General features: G+C 40.2%; 1 protein-coding gene and 1 long non-coding RNA gene across 4 annotated transcripts in view; one reads left to right on the plus strand and one right to left on the minus strand.

Annotated features, from left to right (window-relative positions):
• The first annotated feature begins 379 nt into the window (after positions 1-379).
• The window catches only part of grm2a (glutamate receptor, metabotropic 2a), a 37166-nt gene continuing 17321 nt past the window's right edge, over positions 380-20224 (plus strand). Inside the window, exons 1-2 of one of the 3 annotated variants that reach the window (XM_031287667.2) lie at positions 380-1986; positions 15236-15973. In XM_031287667.2, the coding sequence (XP_031143527.1) occupies positions 15446-15973 (528 nt within the window). In that variant the 5' untranslated portion in view covers positions 380-1986; positions 15236-15445. Of the gene's footprint in view, positions 1987-15235; positions 15974-20224 lie in introns of those variants that run through there. The other 2 variants (XM_036002151.1, XM_036002150.1) reach the window with 2 other exon arrangements.
• On the minus strand, positions 5395-18968 carry LOC116041671. The gene is made up of 3 exons (XR_004103005.2): positions 18957-18968; positions 15586-15588; positions 5395-5573 (listed from the first exon to the last, which is right to left on the minus strand). It is a non-coding gene; the product is annotated as an uncharacterized LOC116041671 (long non-coding RNA).

Genomic DNA, 20224 nt, shown 5'->3' on the forward strand with positions numbered 1-20224 from the left:
AGGCTCCAACAGACTATTTATGTTAGATGGACAAGTGTTTTTTAGTCAGTGGTCCTTACTGAGCATTATGACCTATAAGTACAACTGTTTTCATCCATATCCAACACCATACAGTAGTAGGCACAGTAATTTTACTGATTAAATCAACCAGAGAGAAAAAAGGTCCTTGTTGCTGCTCAGGTTAATGTAATGGCAGATATTAGCTTATCACACAAATATAACGTATCACGTAACGTATAACGTATCAAATTATGTGTTTGAGGTCATTTAGAAACAGTGTCCACCAGAAAACCAGTTTTATTTATCACCTGTTTGTTATGTGCTGCATATGTAGAAAAAAAAGAGTATCAACTTTTACCTCGCTGTATCTTATTAAGTCAAACATCTGTATGTTCCTCAAAAATTCAATATTAGTCTGGCTATTGTAGACTTTTCCAAGGTGCAGAAAAGAACACAACGCATAATTCCACATGATACACTGTGAATGACAAACCAAAAGAATATATTTTGGAAGACTGGTGATTACCCCTCCAGTTCAGAGACTTTGAGACTCTAAGTAGCATCAAAGCTGTTCTTGCATCTTATTAAGATACTTTGTGTTGTACTTTTAATACTCTACATTGTTTTGTTCTTGCATGTCTGTTATATAGAAATGACGCATAATCTTCATGCCATCTAAGAACAATTCATGAGAAAATGTACTAACATATCGCCCAAATTGTTCATTCTCAGACTATGGGAGAAATCAAGTTTCAAAATATCTGCACTTAACAGTCTGTGGCTGGCATTTTGTGTTGTGATTAGACTAAAAGATTGGTAGCTGTACTGCCTACAGAGGTGTGATCAGTCTGCAGGGACAGATGTCCTCTGTTGCACTTTTAGTTTAGTCATGCCAGCACAACCTTTGCCCAAAGGCAAAAATGAAACTCAGACTGGAAGAGACTTGCGATGACACACTGGGTCAACAACTGATTTAATTAATTGTGAAGCCCACAGGGGTCTCGTGCAGCTTTGAGGGCGCAGAGATTAATGTCTTCCCATGATGTTAATTATTAATCTCATTACATTGCACGGGAAAGAGATAGGGGGGAGATGTTTCAACACACAAATTAAGATTCTCGACCAATACGTGTCTAAAGCTGTTTTTCTTGCAGGAGTAGGGGAAAGGCTCGCAGCTCGCCCTCTCAAAGCGCATGTCCCCCTGCGCGCATCGCTGTGCCATCTGGGTCTGACCTCACACTCGTGCTGTGTCACAACTTGTTTGCGGATCCCAAATAAAATTTCCACCGCTGAAGATAAGCGTCTCCAAAGAATCTTTATTTTAATATATAGCCTGCTGTACCCCCCTCGTGACCGCTTGAACAAATAGGGAGAGACTCTCAAGGTTTCTCCGCATCCGATCCAACACATTACAAACTAGAACAAAGCGACTGAAATAAATCTTTGTGACATTTTGCGTAGCCTGCTCGAGTAACTGGTAGAATTTAAACTTTGTGTCCGAGCGGTAAACCGATAATCTGGCATCCTAAACATCGCATCTAGATTGATCTTTTAATTTCATAGTTGATGCTCAAGAAAGTAAAACGTCTATTTTCCCCATCAGAACAATGAAGTGTGCGCCAGTTGCATCTGTTTAGGAAATGTGACTTTTGAACCGCTGTCAGCAGGATCAGACCTCCGGGTAGGCTACCCGGGCGCACTCGTCGTTGTGGTTTGTGTTTTTTTTTTTTTTCTTCTTCCAGCACCAAGGACAGCTCCTGGCACGCAGCTCAGCTGCACCCGGTTCAAACTTCAGGCAGCGGCACACTCTCCTCCTTCAGTCATTCATTTATTCATTCATTCATTCGTGCATCCAGCTCCACTGTCGTGCACATCCACGCCACTTTGGCTTAAAAAATCCCTCAACAGTACTGCAAAGGATATGCATTGGGTTTGCACGATCCATTCATCCTACGGCAGCGCTGGAAACTGAGGAACCCTGCACAGGTAAGAGATGTTGTGCGTGTGTAGCCTATTTGTCTTGACTGATCTGTGCATCGGATGCCTGAAGGTGCTTTTTTTGTGAACTTCTACGAGCTGGTTTGTAGAGAATGAAATCAGGTGTATTCATTTTTGAATTTGTTGAGGAGTTGACCTCACCTTTTATCTTTGTAGTTCACATCCTTAAAGTATAATAATATAATGTAAAGACGAAGGGAATGGAGGCATAAATTAGTGCGTATTTTCTGGCATTTGCTGGCATTATTTTATTGACACTATATGCGATTGTTTACCATATAATGCGCACATTTTTACCTCATTTTTGTTTACCACTGCGTCTCTGACTACAGCCATGTCTACTCGTTGCACAACCCTCCACATGTGCAGGCTGCTAACAAACTACTAAACAGGCGCTGCAGCACACAACAACCGCCATATCTCTGATCACTTTGTATGATTAAAAAGTGCGAAACATTACCGAGAAAGTCGATTTGAAAGTCAAAAACTTGAGAATTAGTTTATGTGCCACAGGGTGCTGGCGAGAACAAGATGATCTCCACGAACACGGTTCATCTTTTCGTTTGGTTTCTATTTTTGGAGTCATGTCTTAATAGTTTGAGGATGCTCAGATAATGTATAATCTATCATTATTGTCTTTTTCCATCTCGGAATAAAATAATCCAAATTGATAGAACCACACTAGTGCAGATTAACATCAAATTAGCACATCTTCCTATAGATGGGTGATTCTGTGTAATTCTTTGATTGTCAAGGGTTTAAAATACATTTCTAAACATACTGGTAATATTAATGAATACCCCAAGGTGCAATTGTTTCGAGGCTTTGTTGCGAATGCTGGACAAAGTCATTAAGGGAAGCAAAATGTGGATGCTTCCTCCAATCCCTGGGGCATCTGTGCTGCATGTTCAGCAGATAAAACACAATAGAAACCCCCTCAGTGCAGTGCAATCAGTTCATCCAACACACAGATTCATACAGAAAGAAAGTGTTTAAATGACCATTTATATATGAGTTTTTTTTACATAATAAAATTAAGGAATCCTCCTTCTATACGACTGAGAAACTGAAATGATGTGTAAGCCCAGCACTCACAGCTGAAGATGTTGATTACAGTAAATTATTCAGGTCATGGCTGACTGAAGAAGAACATGCTCCACTGCCATCATATGAATCCAGAAACAAACAAAAAAAGGAACAGAAGGAGATGACGCTGTCTGACCTGTGCTCCCTCTGCACCTCAGTCCTGACTGCAGTCTGCCTCACCTGTTACTTTTGACTTAATGCGAAGGGGACCCACTGCCAGTGTAACATTAGGGCGCTGGGAACCCTGTTAATTACTTTGGGTGCTGGACGACCAGAGCTGTGTAGCAGCATGTTGAGAATTTTTGGAACAAACAATGCAAAAATGACTAGTTGTCTGCAAAGAGAAACCAAAGCAGGAAAGGCTGTTTCTGAGATATGTTCACTTGTAGCAGCTTAACTTGAATGCCCTGATCTTTCTAGTACAGGCATTGCAAGTCTGTTATTACAGCATGCCAAGCTGTTTTAAGGGGCTGAATGTGGGTTGTATTAGCTACCAGCTACCAGTGATTAAATTCCATCGTGTGAATGTGTATGATAAATCACTCCCGTCCTATCAAAAAGGGACGGCTTAATATCTTACTTTTCCTTATGGTCGTGTCCTCACACACACACACACACACACACACACACACACACACACACACACACACATATGCAGGTGATGTACATCGGTTGGAAGTTGGATGTCTGCCAGTATCATATCACATTAAGCCTGGTCTATACTGTACACCTGATGCCCATAACATCTGTTGAATGAAATATTTAATGTCCCTCTGCACCACTCTAAATGTAGGTATTTATGTACTGATCTGTATTCTGTGAGCTCAGAGTACATCTGCACTCGTGTTAATAGGACACAGTTGTGTGTTATGTGAAAGGCAACCGCAAAGTGACAATGAAAGATAAGAAATGACAGAAAACGATAGAAAAAGAATCCTGACTCTAATTTTAGATTCGCAGAATGAATGGAAATATTTTCAGTGTGTATGTTTTAAGGATGTATTGGTTTTTAATTTCAGATCAAACATACATTACATGTTCAATGAGTCTGCAAAGTCTGCTTACAATAACAGTCACTGTCGATGTAGTCCTGATAAAATCATGGTGAAATCACACATTAAACTGATAATAACGCTATACCTTCACTAGATTCCAACTCAAGTAGAAATATATAACATGGACTTAGCCTACTCAAGTGAAAGCAGAAGCTTCCAAATAATTAATGATGTGGATATGACTCTGATTAAAATGAACTGCTGCAAATGACTCAAAAAACATTCTTTGTGTATGTGTGAGAGGTTTCCAGGCAAGTCTTGGGTCAGCTGCATCAATAATTTCAATTGTGACGATGAACTGTTGTTGATTTCTTCTGCTTGCAATTCTTACTAAAATAAATCCTGACTTCAGTAATACTAACAGGATTAGTGGCACTCGAAGGAGTAGTTAATCAAAATTACTCAGGACAATGAACAGAGCATTTTAATATCTGTGGATTAACCACATATGTGTGGTTTCCACTCTCCACCTCTGTCCAAAACATGTCCATGTTTAAAATGACTCTCTGTTCAGAGGAATTTGCCATTCATTTAGGATATTTTATCAAATATTCTATAGTTTCCCTATCCTAAATAGATTTCTCCAGGCAGTTGCTTGATAAAACTCAGAAAGTCAGTGGAGCTTAAGTTCTCTTTACTTCTCAAGTACTGTTAAAAGTGTCTTGAACCATCAAACGTGATGGCAGTTGATTTGCTGTTGATGAAAGGATTTAAACTGTTAGAAGAGAATCAGTTGTGACTGTTTTGAGACCTAACATTGATGCATTAAAGCAGCGGTTCCCAAGCTTTTTTTGCTTGTGATGCCTTAAGATAAAGCAAAGTCTCGGTGCAGTCCCTTGTCACAGGTTGGCTATAAATTGCGAGAAGCTAAATTAGAGTGATTTTCCCCAATAGAAAAGCTTGTTTCATTTTAATAATCTTTAGGGGCCTGAAAGAAGCAAAGATTATTAAAAAAGTAAAATCATAATAATGTGTATCAGAAGTTTCTTCTCATAATTTCTATATTGGGAGTCCTTTTGTAACCCACTAGATAAATCTTGTGACCCCCTTAGTGGTCCAGACCCCCTATGGGAACCACTGCATTAAGGTATTACATTTCAAGCTCCTCATTTTTAATAAGGGTTCTGGTGACAAGTGATTATTGCTGTGGGGCTTTACTGCATTTCTCAGGTTTAAATTACTTTCTTTGTAATTGTCGGTAGTGTTGGTTGGCTGATATACGTAGACTGTTCAGCCACATGATTATGTTGTGAAAAATGGATCACACGGATGACACTACACCCACACAATCCTGATTCAAGATTCAAGATTCAAGATTTTCATTTGTGCATACACCAAACAGTCCAGGCATATAGGAATTATTGTGCAGGCTCTTTGAGTCAAGTAAAAAGAGTTAAGGGCAAAGAAAAGCACACCGACTAAAATAGAAAAAGACTATACAAAGTAAATAAATTAAAATAAAATAAGACAACAACAAAACTAAGCAAAGGTGTTAAACTCGTATTAAATGTTTTAAAGAAACACTTTGGATTTCCTGGGGCTTTAAAGAATATTATGCATAGTTTTTGTATGCAAGAGCCTCTCAATCAAATGTCGGGTCCACTTTATTTCCAGTGTTGTGAGAAGAGGGAAGGATACACAAAGACACTCTGACATACAGGGTGGAAATACAACTGTGTGGTCTTGCATGGTGGTATTCCCCCAAAAATATCACGACTCAGTCTAACTGCAATCAAACTATCATTTTGCATAGGCAAGAACTGCTTTAAGAGCAATTAAAGCGTCTATTTAAAAACAATCCTTACTGCTCTTGGATGTTGTTTTTTTTAGCTAGATAAATGATGATTTAAAAACATAGAAAAACAAAATATGAGCTCTCATCTCAATAGCTTTAACTTTAATTCCCTCACTAATGTTTATTGTCACTCTGGAACAGCACTTCTAATGACCCCCCCCCCTCCCACACACACACACACACACACACACACACACACACACACACACACACACACACACACACACACTTTTAACAGCGTGGTGATGTGATAATGAATAATGCAAAGATACAACAAAAACATCTGAAACAAAAGCACCATACATCCATTGCTGTGTTCCGGCCAATTATAGGCCTGGCAGTAATGATCTCTGAGAGATAAAGAGAGAGGATGAATGTTTGATGAGGGGGGCAGAATGGGACTCTTGGGAGGAGAAGCGACCGGTGAACACATAGAAGGGATTCCCCATTTACAGGTGGAGGGAGAGGAGGAGATGGATGAGGGACAGGTAAACAGAAGCATAAATGTGATGAATGAGGTGGATTGTATGAAAGTCAGGAATTGAATTCTGAGGTTTGTTTTTCATTTACTGACTATCTCAACTGATTGTGTGACAGTAAACCCTTCAAGCCATCAAATTGATCCATGTCTTCTTAATTGCGGTTTTATCAAATGCAGTGAAATTTTTCTCTGCCAATATTCAAACTCTAAGGACCTACTCGCTTTTTAATTGCTACTTCTATAAATTACCTTGTCAGAAAAGGTAAGCAGTTGTATTTTTGGGAGACATTTAATTGTTTTGCTGGTGTAACGTTAGTGGATATCATTAATCCAGTCAATCGTCCTTGCAACATTAATTGAACTGGATTCAAATACTTGTGGTGTTCAGAGATAATCTAGTTTTCCTGTAAATGTCTTATCTGCCGTCCCTATGTTCTAAAGATCATGCTGCAACAGCCCACCAATTGTGATATTGCTTTACGTAGCCATGTTTGCTACTGTTTGAATAAGTAATTCCACAGAGGTTGAGAGAGAAAAACTTCTAAATGTGATAATAGGTGGAAATGCATCTAATATGAGGACAAACACGGAAAGCCAGATTAAAGAAACTACAACGGAAATTCCTCTATCAGTTGTGTCTACAAACAATAAATACAGCTGTGAGGATGTGTGTGATTGACAGGAAATCAGTAGCCTGGCTCCGCCCTCCTACTTACTTCCGCTCAATTTTCATTTCCCCTCAGTACTGTCGGTACCAAGGGGGTAAGCCTCTCCTCAGACCGCGAACCTCCTATGGCGCCATTTTAATGCTACAAAGCGATCACCCCCCGTTAGCATTCCATTGACTGCCATTCATTTTGGCGCCACTTTGACAGCGAATAACTTTACATCTGAAGTGTGTAAAGACTCTATTTGTCCATTGTTTATTTCTAAAGAAACACGACAATGTATAAAAGGCTCCATTACCTTGTACCTCACGTTATGGCTCCGTAGCAGACGTTTTTATAAAAATAGGCTAACGATTGTGTCATAACCACGCGACTTACTGTCGCATAGTAGAGGAATTACCGTATAGTACAGGAGAAGCGCGCAGGCAGTTTCGTCTCACATTAGCTGTTTAAGTGCAATTACTAATGTTAACTAGCATTTTAGTTAGCAATAATTAGCCTGTGCCTATGTTATCTCCTTACATATACCTACGCTCTCCGTCTCTGCTAGATTGGGAATGATTGAGATTTCTGTTGGCACAGCTACCAGAAGACTTACAACTTTCAGACACGTTGCTCACGTCACATTTACGTTGTCTCTCTCAGTTGGAGGCTGCGCAGTAACGCTCAGCGCTCACCGGAAAAGTGCTTCTAACGGCCTTCACTGGTCTCCGTCCAGAGCAACGGGATCTGTTGGTCCACTCTTATATACAGTCTATGGTCGGTACACGATCCGTTCTGCCTGCACGATCCGTTCTGCGCATGTGCAAAATGTTCACGCATGCACTGTTGTGCGAGGATTTACGACACTGCACGATCTGTTCCACGCTTCCGGTCGACAGCCAAGCTAACGTTAGTTTAGCTAACAGCTAATTCGGCTAACTGCTAGCTGAGACAGCATGTAATAACTTTAAAAGACCCTCAAAATAAAACGTGAAAATAACCGTTAACATATATAACAGCTGTTACGTCAGTTCTACTTTACTTGTGCTCATTTAAAATACAATCACTCAATACTTGTCTTTATTGTTATTACTGTGAAGTCTTAATTTAGCTGTAGCCTGCTTTTCCCATTACGTTTGAGTTAACGTTATTTTAGACTGAATCTAGCTGTCAGCTAGCAGTTAGCCGAATTAGCTGTTAGCTAAACTAACTTTAGCTTCCCGGTGGAGGCTAGCCATAGGCTAGCGTGGAACAGATTGTGCAGGTCGTATCCTCGGTAAAACAGTATTATCTTGCGCATGCGCAGAACGGATCGTGTACCGACAAGTACTCCGTCTGGGTTTGCGGTATATTCTTAGGTTTTCGCCGGTCAAATATTTGTAGGTCCAATCAGTGAACAGAGGGAGTGGCTGAGAACGATGACGTTGAGGACGTGCACTAGAAAGATGCGAGCGAAGCCATTCAGTCCGTTGTGGCAGCAACGCTGCCGAATATCCAGAAGTTAAAGCCCGAGCAAGAACAATCTTTGCTGAGTTGTGTTGGTGGCCATGATGTTTTGGCCCTCCTCCCCATGGGGTTCGGGAAAAGTTAGATTTTCCAGCTCGCTCCGTTAGTGGTGAACGAGTTGGCTAATGCTAACGCTAGCGATGCTAATGCTAAATATAAGCCGATAGTTGTTGTCGGTCTCCCCTCTTGTTGCACATGCGCATGACATACGTCACGACCAAACATTAGTGATTGGTTATGGCAGATCCAGAGTGGCTCTGGGCAGATCCAATAGTTTTAAACTTCAACAGAGTACCCGCCTTCAAGGAAGTTAACACTTGTCAATGGAGAGAGGCCAGACTCTCTGTACAAATGAAATGTACGAGAGTCTGGTAGGACCAGGCTAGGAAATCAGTTGTTTAAAAATGAAAATTATACTTCTGCGAGGACACTGTACATGTATACTTCTCTGCGAACCTACACAGTGAGGGTGTTTTGGGTAACTGTAGGTCATAGAGGCTCGCAGAGGAGCGCATGCGAACACCTCCTAAATCTCAAAAACACCTCATACAGACATGCGTACCAAGCACACTGATTGGTTAATCCAACTGCTGTTGGTAGGTGGGTTCATAACAGAAAAGAAAAAAACTTTAAAAGGTTGCAAAAGTTGTACGGACAAGTCCAGCCTCTCTAATGTAATAATATAGTGTGTGTGTATGTGTGTGTGTGTGTGTGTGTGTGTGTGTATGTGGTTTTCTCTAATCATTGGTTGCACTCTCTGTGTATTTCCTAGTTTTGCAAAAATGTGGTCAATATGAAAAATATCTTTAAAGGATAAGGGTAGAGGTAGTCCATATTTTTCTTAGTATCAACACATCTCATAAAAAGACCAAATACAACGAGTCAGTATAGTTTCTGACGTCTCTGCCTTGTCTGTGACTCTCAGCTCTGAGCCCATTCATTCCTATTGACATTTTTTAAATCTTTTAAATCAAATCCATAAAACAGCTTGGGATTGTATGTTTTTTAACAAACATTAATCAAACACAAGTAAATTGTGCACATGGGAACATTTCTAGTCGTGAATTAATATATGCATGTTTTGGTGCTTTTGTGAATATTTACAGCAACAGGACAGTATATGTGGAGTCAACTCAAAATAGGCATGTTTATGGTAATGAGCAAGTCTTTTATTCTTTTAAAATTGTTCTTTTCTTTTCTTACCTGCACTGCACAGGTTTTTATACACCAAATTGTTTTTATTTGTTATTTTAAATAACCCAATGGTTTTATGACTGGCTTGTATTATTGTTTTGTGAAATATTTTTCAACATCACTGTAAGAAAGGTTTTTTTTTATTTTTTATCAGCAATACATGATATTTAATGTTGTGTCAACAAAAAAATATTTTTGTCCAAAGAACTTGAAACATTGCGCAGTTCTGACTATTACAATTGCAAGTTGCCAGATGATATTAGTTAGTATAACACTTGGGAATTAGTTAAAATAGAAGTTTTGTAACAATGGCGCAGTAAATACTATATGTTGACAGTTAGAAAAACACAGAAAATCACCAGCCCTATCCTTTAATATGTATCAAGAAAATCAATTAAGTATCAAAATTGCAAACTATCACAGACTTTCATTTGTCGCAGGTGCTTCCAGGATCATGCGTTGTTTGTGCTCAGTAATAAGTGTTTAAGTGTGTGAGTCTTCTTTCCCATTAGCAGACCATTTTAAGTCTCCCCCCACACAGGACCATTCTCTTTGTCAGCTGGAAATGTGATTTTAGGGAAGCCTGACTCCCATTACCTTTGCTTCCTTTTCGCCAGCCTCCAAGTCATTCCACAGGGAATCTCCAACCTGCTCATTCAGGCCTGGGTGGATATTACCATATTAATACTGCACTCCACTCCTGGGGCAAACGAGTGTCATATAAAAGTCAGCCTGGATAGCATCTTTCTCAAACCCCACCCTTATCCCTCTTTTCACTGCTGCCCACACTCTTTTTCTTTTCTTTTTCCTGCCCTCTCACATCTGCTATCTTTTTTGTATTTTTTTCGCCCCCCCATCCACTCCTCCCATTCCTTCACACAGTCTGGTTAAAAGTGTGTAAAAGGCTGGCAGGCTTTAAGCTCTAGAATTAAAAAGGCCATCTGGTGAAGAGGGAAACAGAGATAGCTGCATAGGAGGAGAGAGGAAAATGAGAAGCATAGTTTTTCTTTGAAGTTAATGTGTAGACAGCATTCTGGGTGGGATATTATATCGAAAGTGTAAATATTGCTCATGGCATCTGTCATTTGTACATGTAAACAGTATTTTACGCATTACACCGATTAAGTATATTACCTACAAACAGCTATCTTACATCATGTCAAGAATCTTCAGCCATGAAATCTTACAACCATTATTGTGCCTGCTAGACAAAGTTGATGCATTTATTAAATGAGTAGTTCGACAATTATTGAGATACCCTTATTCGCTTTCTTGCATGCCAAGAGTTAAATGAAGGATTGTTAGCACTATCATGTCTGTACAGCAAATATGAAGCTAGCACGAGCAGCTAGTTTGCTTAGCTTAGCATAAAGACTAGAAACAAGGGGGGCTCTGTTCAAAGTTAACACAATATGCCTACCAGCACCTCTACATATATACAGTATATCTTATTTATTATATTTTGTTTTGTTTATTCAACCGAAGCACAAAAACAACATGCTATGGTTTCATTCTTTGCTGGGAGCAGGACTCTAGGACATATTTTTATGTCAAGATATAATTGTTAATTAGTGAGCCTCAGACGTGTTGGTAAACAGATTTGGTTACCTTGGGCAGAGCCAGGCTAGCTGTTTCCAGTCTTTATCTAAGCTGACCGGCTGCTGGTGATAGCTTCATATTTACCAGACACACACGAGAGTGATATCAATCTTCTCAATTAAGTGTATTTCCCAAAATGTCTTGCTTTGAGTAGGATATCTAAAGTAAGAACAACCTTACATATGAATCATTTTGGAATAAAAAACTTAATTATACAAATTGTAGCAAATTGAGGAGATATGGAGATTACCAGCCTTTACTGCATGAAACTTTGCAATGACATTATTATATTTAAAGATTTTCCAAAAGGAATACGTATGCTGTCATAACAGGTTGGAAATTGGAATGTAGTGAACAAGGGCATACAGAGAGAAATAGAGTCTACTGGTGAGATGGAGGTCTCCTGTGTGAATGCAGACTGGCAATGTGTCAGCCAGAAATCCTTTTGTCACCATTCTCTCTTGTGGCTGTGTGCTTAAGTGCTTTACCAATGTTTTTATTGCCATTTTTTTCTCAGCAGAATTATATTAAAAATAAACACATTTAGTCAGCTTACAGCCTAGGCTTGTTGTTTCTTTCGCCATTTGGGCATTTATAGACTCGGGCATTTATGACTTGTGCGGCAATGTTTCACCCGCTGCAGAGCTACAGTAGAACAAGAACACACTCACAAAACATTAAAACGTTCTTGTTGTACACAATTGTATTCTTTCGCTTGTCTGTGGTTGCCTTTGTATGCGAGGGAAGTAGCAGTGCATTTGCCTCTGCTGTATGCGCAGGCTGTAGCAATGAACTTCTACTTGTTGACAAGTTGCTGAGGGAGCAAATGGAAAGTCTGATATCCACACACTTAGGAAGAAAAAATAACCTTATAAGTTTCAGTGGCAGCTCATCAAATGTAATGCAACATGTCACATCTTATTTCTTATTTAAAAAAAAGACTGCAGTATGTGCACCAGTAGCACTTCTTAGGCAGACATTTTCTTCTTATCAAACCACTACTGGACAAATAAGAATACCGATGGATCAAAGATAAGATATTTAAGCAACATCTAAACACATTAGTGGTTTGAAATAGAGGCCTGTATCATCCATTTATTGTTCTGCTTGAGATGTGTTTAAAAGGCAGACCACGAAACAAAAGCTCTGCATGGGGTCGGATCAGTTTGGATAGTTCACAGTGCAGGTTCCCCAGTTCTCCCACAGGACCAAGCACCATGCATGGTCAGACTGGCCTACTTGTCCTGGTCTATCTTCCAGTTCCTCTTCAGCATCTCCATCTACTGGCAAGTTTCCATGGAAACAACAGGGAAGAGAAAGAGAGAGAGAGCGAGAGAGAGGATTGAACGACGAGAGAAAAACAATGTGGTCTGCAGTCTGAATCCTGTTGAGGGCTAATGTACGTTATTTGAATAGGTCTGTGGATCAGAAAGAAAGAAATGAGTATTAATATCTGCCTGCTTCTGGTCTTATAATCTCTAATCAATACAGTTAATCTCTGCTTGTCAGCCTACTTGACTTGTTTAAACAGTGGATATGAGACAGATCATTCTAGCTCAATAATTTACTCTGATAAACTTCTCCCACACTCAACACTCTGCCTAATTAAGCCTTTGGGATTTGTGAGGACTGACACCAGGCCTGAACAATAACCCTGTCTCTTCCGATGAAAATCCATACATGAACTGCATCAGCGTGGAGTGTCACATAAAATTGGAACGTGGCTCTGCACAGTATTGATGCCAGATTTATTTGTAAATCTGGCATTGGAGTAACCGGAAAAAGCTTATTTTCTTTATTACACTGCCCAATAATTTTAACATTAAAGGCAAAGATAAGTGATCAGATGGTAGAAGGAACACATAAATGAACAGAATTAATAGATAGATTTATTTGACAATCATGACATATACAGACTGTCAATAATTAAATTACACAATAAAGCCCACAGGCTTATTTCCTTTGTGATACTGAAGACTGGCAGGACCGACATACAAATTAAAATACAATATCCATTTAATCAATAAAAGATATAACATAAAAGGAACAGGAGTTATTTTGTGCAAGGTCCCTCTTCCTATTTCCTTTATAGCATGCTTAAAATTTCTCTCTGCTTCATTGAGTTTCTGAAATACTGGCAGTTTATTCCATTTAATTGCAACCGTGTATACAAATACATTTTTGCCCACTGAAATCTTGAATCTAAAAAGTATAAAATCTGTTTAGTTGCTTCTTGTTGCATCGATGTGATTGTCTCTGAAGCCATTAAAATAGTTGGACAGATATTTGGGAACCTCATTATGAAATATTTTAACGGTAAGACCCAACTTGATATAATCAATAAAAACAGCCAAACCATTTGGGGTTTTATGTGGCCTTAAAGTAATCTAACTTAAAGGAATAATTTGACGTTTGGAAATACACTATTCATTTAACAGAAAACAACCGTATAGATCGATTATGCAAGCAGCTGATAAAGGCCGACAATTATGTTTGTTGTTCGGCAGCAACCTCTTGTGGCTGTAGTAAGTATCGCAAGAACAAACAAGGAAGTGAGGTGACAAAGTCTAAGAGCGCCAAATTTTCAATTAGGAGGTAGGTTGGGGTGATGGATGGAACACAGGACTTTCGTGTCCCATGTCAAACCAATAGTCAACTGTCATTTTGAAATTAATCAAATTTTAGTCCGTTAGTTACGTTACATGTTAGTAATTTTACGTGACTCATTTTCAGCCAATCCCTGATGTTTTACTAACCCTAACAAAGTATTTTTGTTGCCTAAACTTTACCAGTTTCGTTTCACAACGTTAACTATGTGTTTAAAACTGTGCCCTCTGCGTTAAATAGAACGGTCACATTATTACATTTTTTAGCTGACGCTAACCTCTGAACTGGCAGATCAATTGTGTATTAGTATTAGTTTAAATGAGCATAAACAGTATATGCCTTTATAATCTAAGGACAGAGATTTTCCCCACTGAAACCACAAATGCGGCATTTGTCTCAGTATGAGGCAAATTTGTTGTACTAACATGTTTTTTTTTTTAGCTGGGAATGACAAACGCTCACATTATATTGGAGCTGCATCTTGCCTTGTATTGAAAATAAATAATATACCACATTAGAGACAGCAAAACAAATTAATTAGTTTATGTAGCTTGAGATAAAATCACTCTAATTCAATCCGTTGGAAACAAAATTAATTTGTATGCTTGAAATAGATTTCAACACTTTATCTCCTTAGATTTGCGTTTGAATTTTTCTTTTGTTGTGCATAAATCATGTTTTTGTAAGACTGTGTGAGTAGTTAATGTGATTTGACAAACAATCCTTGGGACATGATTTGTTATCTCTGTAGACTTGCAGTGTACAGGAGCATGTGCACATGTGATTATAAATGAGTTGTACAAGGAGGAGAAATGGGTTTCAAAATAAAACACACACACACACACACACACACACACACACACACACGCTAATTAAAACCTCTCACAATGAAGGCTTGACTATGTGCTGCTTGAACACATGGGAAAACCGTTTGGAGGATCGTCCTTGTCCTCGTGAACTCTGCTCTGATGGTGAACTCTGTCCTCAAGACTCAGCTTGTTGATTAGTTTACGCCTGTTGTGTGGTACGTACACGTGTGGTGGCTACTAATAATGACCCATCTTTTATTTTTTTCTGTCCTGTTACTGTATATCATATCCATCATTAATACGCATCAAGATATACACATATTGACTCACTTGTGCAAACAATATTTCAATGGGACAAACCAGTCCCTGGCAGACACAATGTGTGTGTAAAACAAAGGGATCATTGTACTCCAACTCAAAGGCTGTGACTGAATTTCTCTCTGTTTGATCTGCAGGCTGTAATTTACAACAAACTCTGACGAAGAGAAGAATGAAGAGGATGGGGCTGATGCTGTAAATGGCCTCTGTCAGAACAAAAACACTGGTGCTTTGAGATCTGGTGCTGCTGCGCCTTACTGTTTTTTTCTTTAGAACCGCTGTCATCAAAAGCTGACCAGACTCAGACCAGAAACTACAGTACTGTGACCTTGTTTTTCCCAAAGGATATGTCATTGGGGAAATCCCCTGTGTTGGGGGTGCGCCCTGTGCCCCGACCCCTCTGGCTGTCCCACCTCAGCCTGCTGTGCTTATGTGTGTCTCTCTTTGCCCAGGCCCCCCAGGGTTTGCCTGTGGTAGGTTATAACACTGACTCCAAGAGGGAGATCACACTGGAAGGAGATTTGATGATTGGCGGCCTGTTCCCTGTGCACCAGAAGGGTGAGGGAGCCGAGGACTGTGGGAAGATCAATGCTCAGAGAGGGATCCAGCGACTGGAGGCCATGCTGCTGGCACTAGATGAAATCAACAAGGATGAGCGCATCCTGCCTGGGATCAGACTGGGAGCTCACATACTGGACACTTGCTCTAAGGACACCTACGCTCTAGAGCAGTCCCTGGAGTTTGTCAGGGCCTCCCTCACCAAAGTGGATGACAGTGAGTACACGTGCCCTGACGGCTCCTACGCCATCCATGACGACGTCCCTCTGGCTATCTCTGGGGTCATTGGAGGCTCCTACAGTGATGTCTCCATTCAGGTAGGAACTAACGAAAACACGCCAACTGAGTGGGTGGGCTGTGTATGTCGTATCTTTAATATAGGGCTGTCAATCGATTAAAAAATGTAATCTAATTAATTACATACTCTGTGATGAATTAATCGAAATTAATCGCATACATAATTAACGGTGCCTGAACCGATACTTTTTAAGAAAGAAAAAAAGAAAAGAAAAAAAAAGGGTAGGCTACTAAACAACAGTCGGTGACATTAAAGAACGGCTTGTTTATTGCTAAGGCCATATGGTCAAAATTAAATGATTTAATTATAATGTATAACAATAACAATAACTTATTTCACTAGTAAATTGCTGTTGAACGACAAAAACAACCACCAGATGGGAAAAGGACATTTACAATAACTTCAAATGCACCACGAGGCTGTAATTTACCAGTTTCATTGAACGCACCGTCTGTGTTGTTTCTCCGACGGCAGCTGCAGATTGTTACATCCCGGTGTTGAATCCGCTACAGTAAAACACAGTCAAACTTTACACCGTTTAGCGTTAGCTGTCAGCATTTTAACCGTGTTTAATCCAGCTACTAGCTAGCGGTAGGCTAACGTTAGCTGCTGTCGAGTATAGTGTTAACTAGCGTCACGTGCAGCGGTGTTTGTGTTGCCTGTATTGTCCGTTTCATAGCGTCAGAGAGAAGCGCAGACATATCAGTGGCACCAGATTTCGGTAGCCAGGGTTGGCAGGAAGAAGATTGTTACAAATAAATGTTCCAGTTAATGATCCAGGCAGCACATTCTCGTCTCCCTCCTTCATTTTACAGTCGAATGGTGGCTAGAACAGCTCTGGGTCAAACGTCAATATGGAATAGATTAATCTGCGTTATTTTTTTGAACATTATTTTGACAGCCCTACTTTAATAGAATAATTAGTTTCAATTTGCTATTGAAGATCATCTTTGTTTTATGCCATGAAATGAGTTGGTCGCAAGCAACATTAATTTGGTCAGACGGTGCATAAGGTGTGTTTTACTTTCAGCAGCTACTGCAGGCTTTAGAGAGAGACAGAGTGAGGAGGGAGTACAAGCAAGAGTGTGATGGATGGTCACATAACTGTCCATTTAGACTTAAGTACCATGTGCAATTACCCCTTGCGAGATGTTAACACAGGGACTTAATGAGTATCAGTTCCGCAAGGAGGATCTGTTTACCTGTACGCCCATATGCCTGGCTGATCTAATTTAGAAGATCTCTTTCTCTTTCCCGGTAATTCACACTTCGGCAGCGATCCTGTCAGAGGCAGACATGCTACAGATGTTGTGTTCGGGACGGGCTGACAGGATGACTAGTGAAGGCATAATTACTCTCAGCAGCAGTGCTCCTTTTGGCTCACTCAAGCTGATGCGATGAAAGCTCTGCTAAATGGGTCTCCAAATCTTCAGCTGTGATGTGGCTGCCACATCAGTGTAATTTCAAGTCATTGTGGAAAGAGATGGTGGAACTTAGATTGGTTAATACTCACAAATATACATGCCTTAAAGCATTAACTCGAACTCATCACCCTGGCTCAGTCAGCCAGAAGGACCGTGCCTGCTGTCTCGGCTGAAGAGTGTGGTTCAACTCACTCGAGACGTGCAGCCTCATCTTCCAGATGTCTGCTTGTTTGAAGACAGGAACACATTTCTGCCCAGCCAGAAATAATAATTAGCTTCAGATCATTGATAAACCATGGATACTGTAGGAACCCCTGCCAGTGGCAGTCTGCTGTTAGCAGCTTTCCCCAGTTTGTACTTCAGGACAATGGACTGGCGGTGGCATCCTTCCATACTTTTTAGTCATGATTTGTAGAAAACAGTGGCCAGCAGCCATACCAGCACTGATATGCCAACAATAAATTAACAGTGAATAGCTGCTTCAGCGTTTTATCAAGTGGGCACCCTGTCGATATTTTGTAGACAAGTTAATAGCAGTGTGTTGAAAATAAATCTACTTTTATTTGACTGAGTAAATGCTACCATTAAAAGTATGTTAGGTTTAATATTCCCCGATCGTAGTTGAGCTCTGCAAACATCATCTGTTTTCTGTAGTTCCAAAACAAATGTTTTGGTCCCCCTGCTGACCGAACACAATGCCAAACAGTACAGTACAGTGCAATGATACATTAAAGAGCTCCTGGGAAATGATGTAAGAGGAGGATTCAGGGCACCTATATTGGAATTCCTGGTGAAAAGGACAGTTTGGAAATAAAGGATTTGATAAACGAGCTGTAATTTTAGTGAAACCTGGCATCTGGGGCTCCTCAGAGAGTGCCCTTGTCTTGTGGTAATTTATAAATGTACTATTACAAGCCTGAGGTCTGAGGTCTGCCCTAGCTTCTCAGTGAATCTATCCTCATCAGTAGGAGTGCACCACAGGACACAGTTCCCTTTCTCACAGTGAATACTCCTCTATATTTTAATGTAGTTCAGTTATGAACTAGTGCTTGCTCTTTCTCTTGGTTGGTTGCTAAGCATGCAATCATCAAAGACAACGTTGCTTGTCTTTTACAAATCACTTTCTAGCTTTTTAAAATGAATTATTTCCTTAAATCTTCCTAAAGCGTGAGATGTGTGAGATGTGAGATGTGCTCTTTGAAAACAAGACGAGGTGTATATGCATTTTCAAGGGCAACACTATTACACAAATATATGCATTTGGGGCATGTGAATGTGTGGCATTTCTGTATTGCTGCTGGTTGTTGCTCTGCAGATACCATATCCACATTATGTTTCTGTCCTTTGTAGCTGCCTGGTTTGTGTATAATCTATAGCCAGTCAGACCTTTAAGTGAACCAGCCTGGCTGTGTGAAAGGCTACCATTCTTGCCCTTCTGTGTGAACAGCAGGCGGTTAGGTCAGGCAAGGCAGTTACAGGACAAAATTGCCATGGCGATATGGTGGAACATGGTGAACTAATGGTGAGGACGCTGATTGCTGTCTAAATAAGTCACAGTGAAGGAGCATGTTGCTGTACTGCTGGTGTTTTGGTGTGACAATCGCAGATATGGGGGCGGATCTGGCTGCACGCCTAGCCATGCTGGCGTTACATGGGCACAGATTGAGTTGAGTGTGGAGGCGAAGTTCTATGACGCTCTCGCGAGCTAGATCCTGTCTTCCCCATCTGTGGTTGCTGCCGGTCTGTCTGGTGGTTGGCAGAGGTGTGCCTGCACGCAGAGGATGTAGAGGAATCAAATGAGATATCATGTTTCACAGAAACACAGAGACAGTGACAGGCAGATATGATCATCGGTGGAAAAAGATGGAGAGAGTCACAAACCATTTTACAATCAAAGCCTGTATCTTAAACAGTCACAGGGAAGTCTGTGATGTCATCTGGACAGTTTGAATGAATCTACTTGTAGAAATGTGATTCAAGTGTTTAGTCTTGAACATCTTCCATGTGGTCTATCTAAACAGCAGGTTATCAGTGAAAGGAGAGTAATGACCTTATGATGATATGTTCAGTACATTCAGCATCTTTATTCATGTGTGAAGAGCTGCAGCACTGACAAGACACATGTTACCTACAGTTCAAGATATTCAGTAGTATTGTAGCACACTGAGAGCAAGCTTTAATCATAAACAATCATCAAACCAATGTCAGCCTGCATCAAGTATATGCATTTTTCTGGATATAGCTGCTTCATAGAGGGCACTTTAGCCTTTTTACTCCTCATTGTTCTAAAGGCGTGGGTTAATCAGAGATGTATTGTATTCCACAATTACAGTCCAGGAATATCTAGCCTCGGGGCCGGCTTCTGATTAATACATGGAAGGGACTCCACTTTTGTTACCGCGACAGCAGCCTGTGCTGTAAATATGACTCACTGGTAAAAGAGCAACCCCCAGGAAAAACATCCTTATCACCAGGGTGCATTAGGAGAATAGCTCTGGAATGTCAAAAACTCAGACGCTCACTAAAGAACCTTTCTCAGATATGAAACACAGGTAGAGGAAATTTCTAGAGCCAATCTGAAAACAATGAAAAACAACCTACTCTGATCTATTGGAGCAGCACACACAAATCACTGTCTGGAATTGAAACCTGGCTTGTTCTAGGGTATTTGGGCAAAATCTCTTATTGTGTATGGACCCTTTGTGAATTAATATAGTATAATATTTTTGGCACACTGTCAGAGAAGTGGTTATTTTTACTGATACATTAGACAAACTCACAAGGATGCATGGCAACATTTAAAGATATAGATTCAGATACGAACACACTTGCTTGACATTTGCAGA

The sequence above is a fragment of the Sander lucioperca genome, chromosome 6, assembly GCF_008315115.2.
Source record: "Sander lucioperca isolate FBNREF2018 chromosome 6, SLUC_FBN_1.2, whole genome shotgun sequence".
Lineage (NCBI taxonomy): Eukaryota > Metazoa > Chordata > Actinopteri > Perciformes > Percidae > Sander > Sander lucioperca.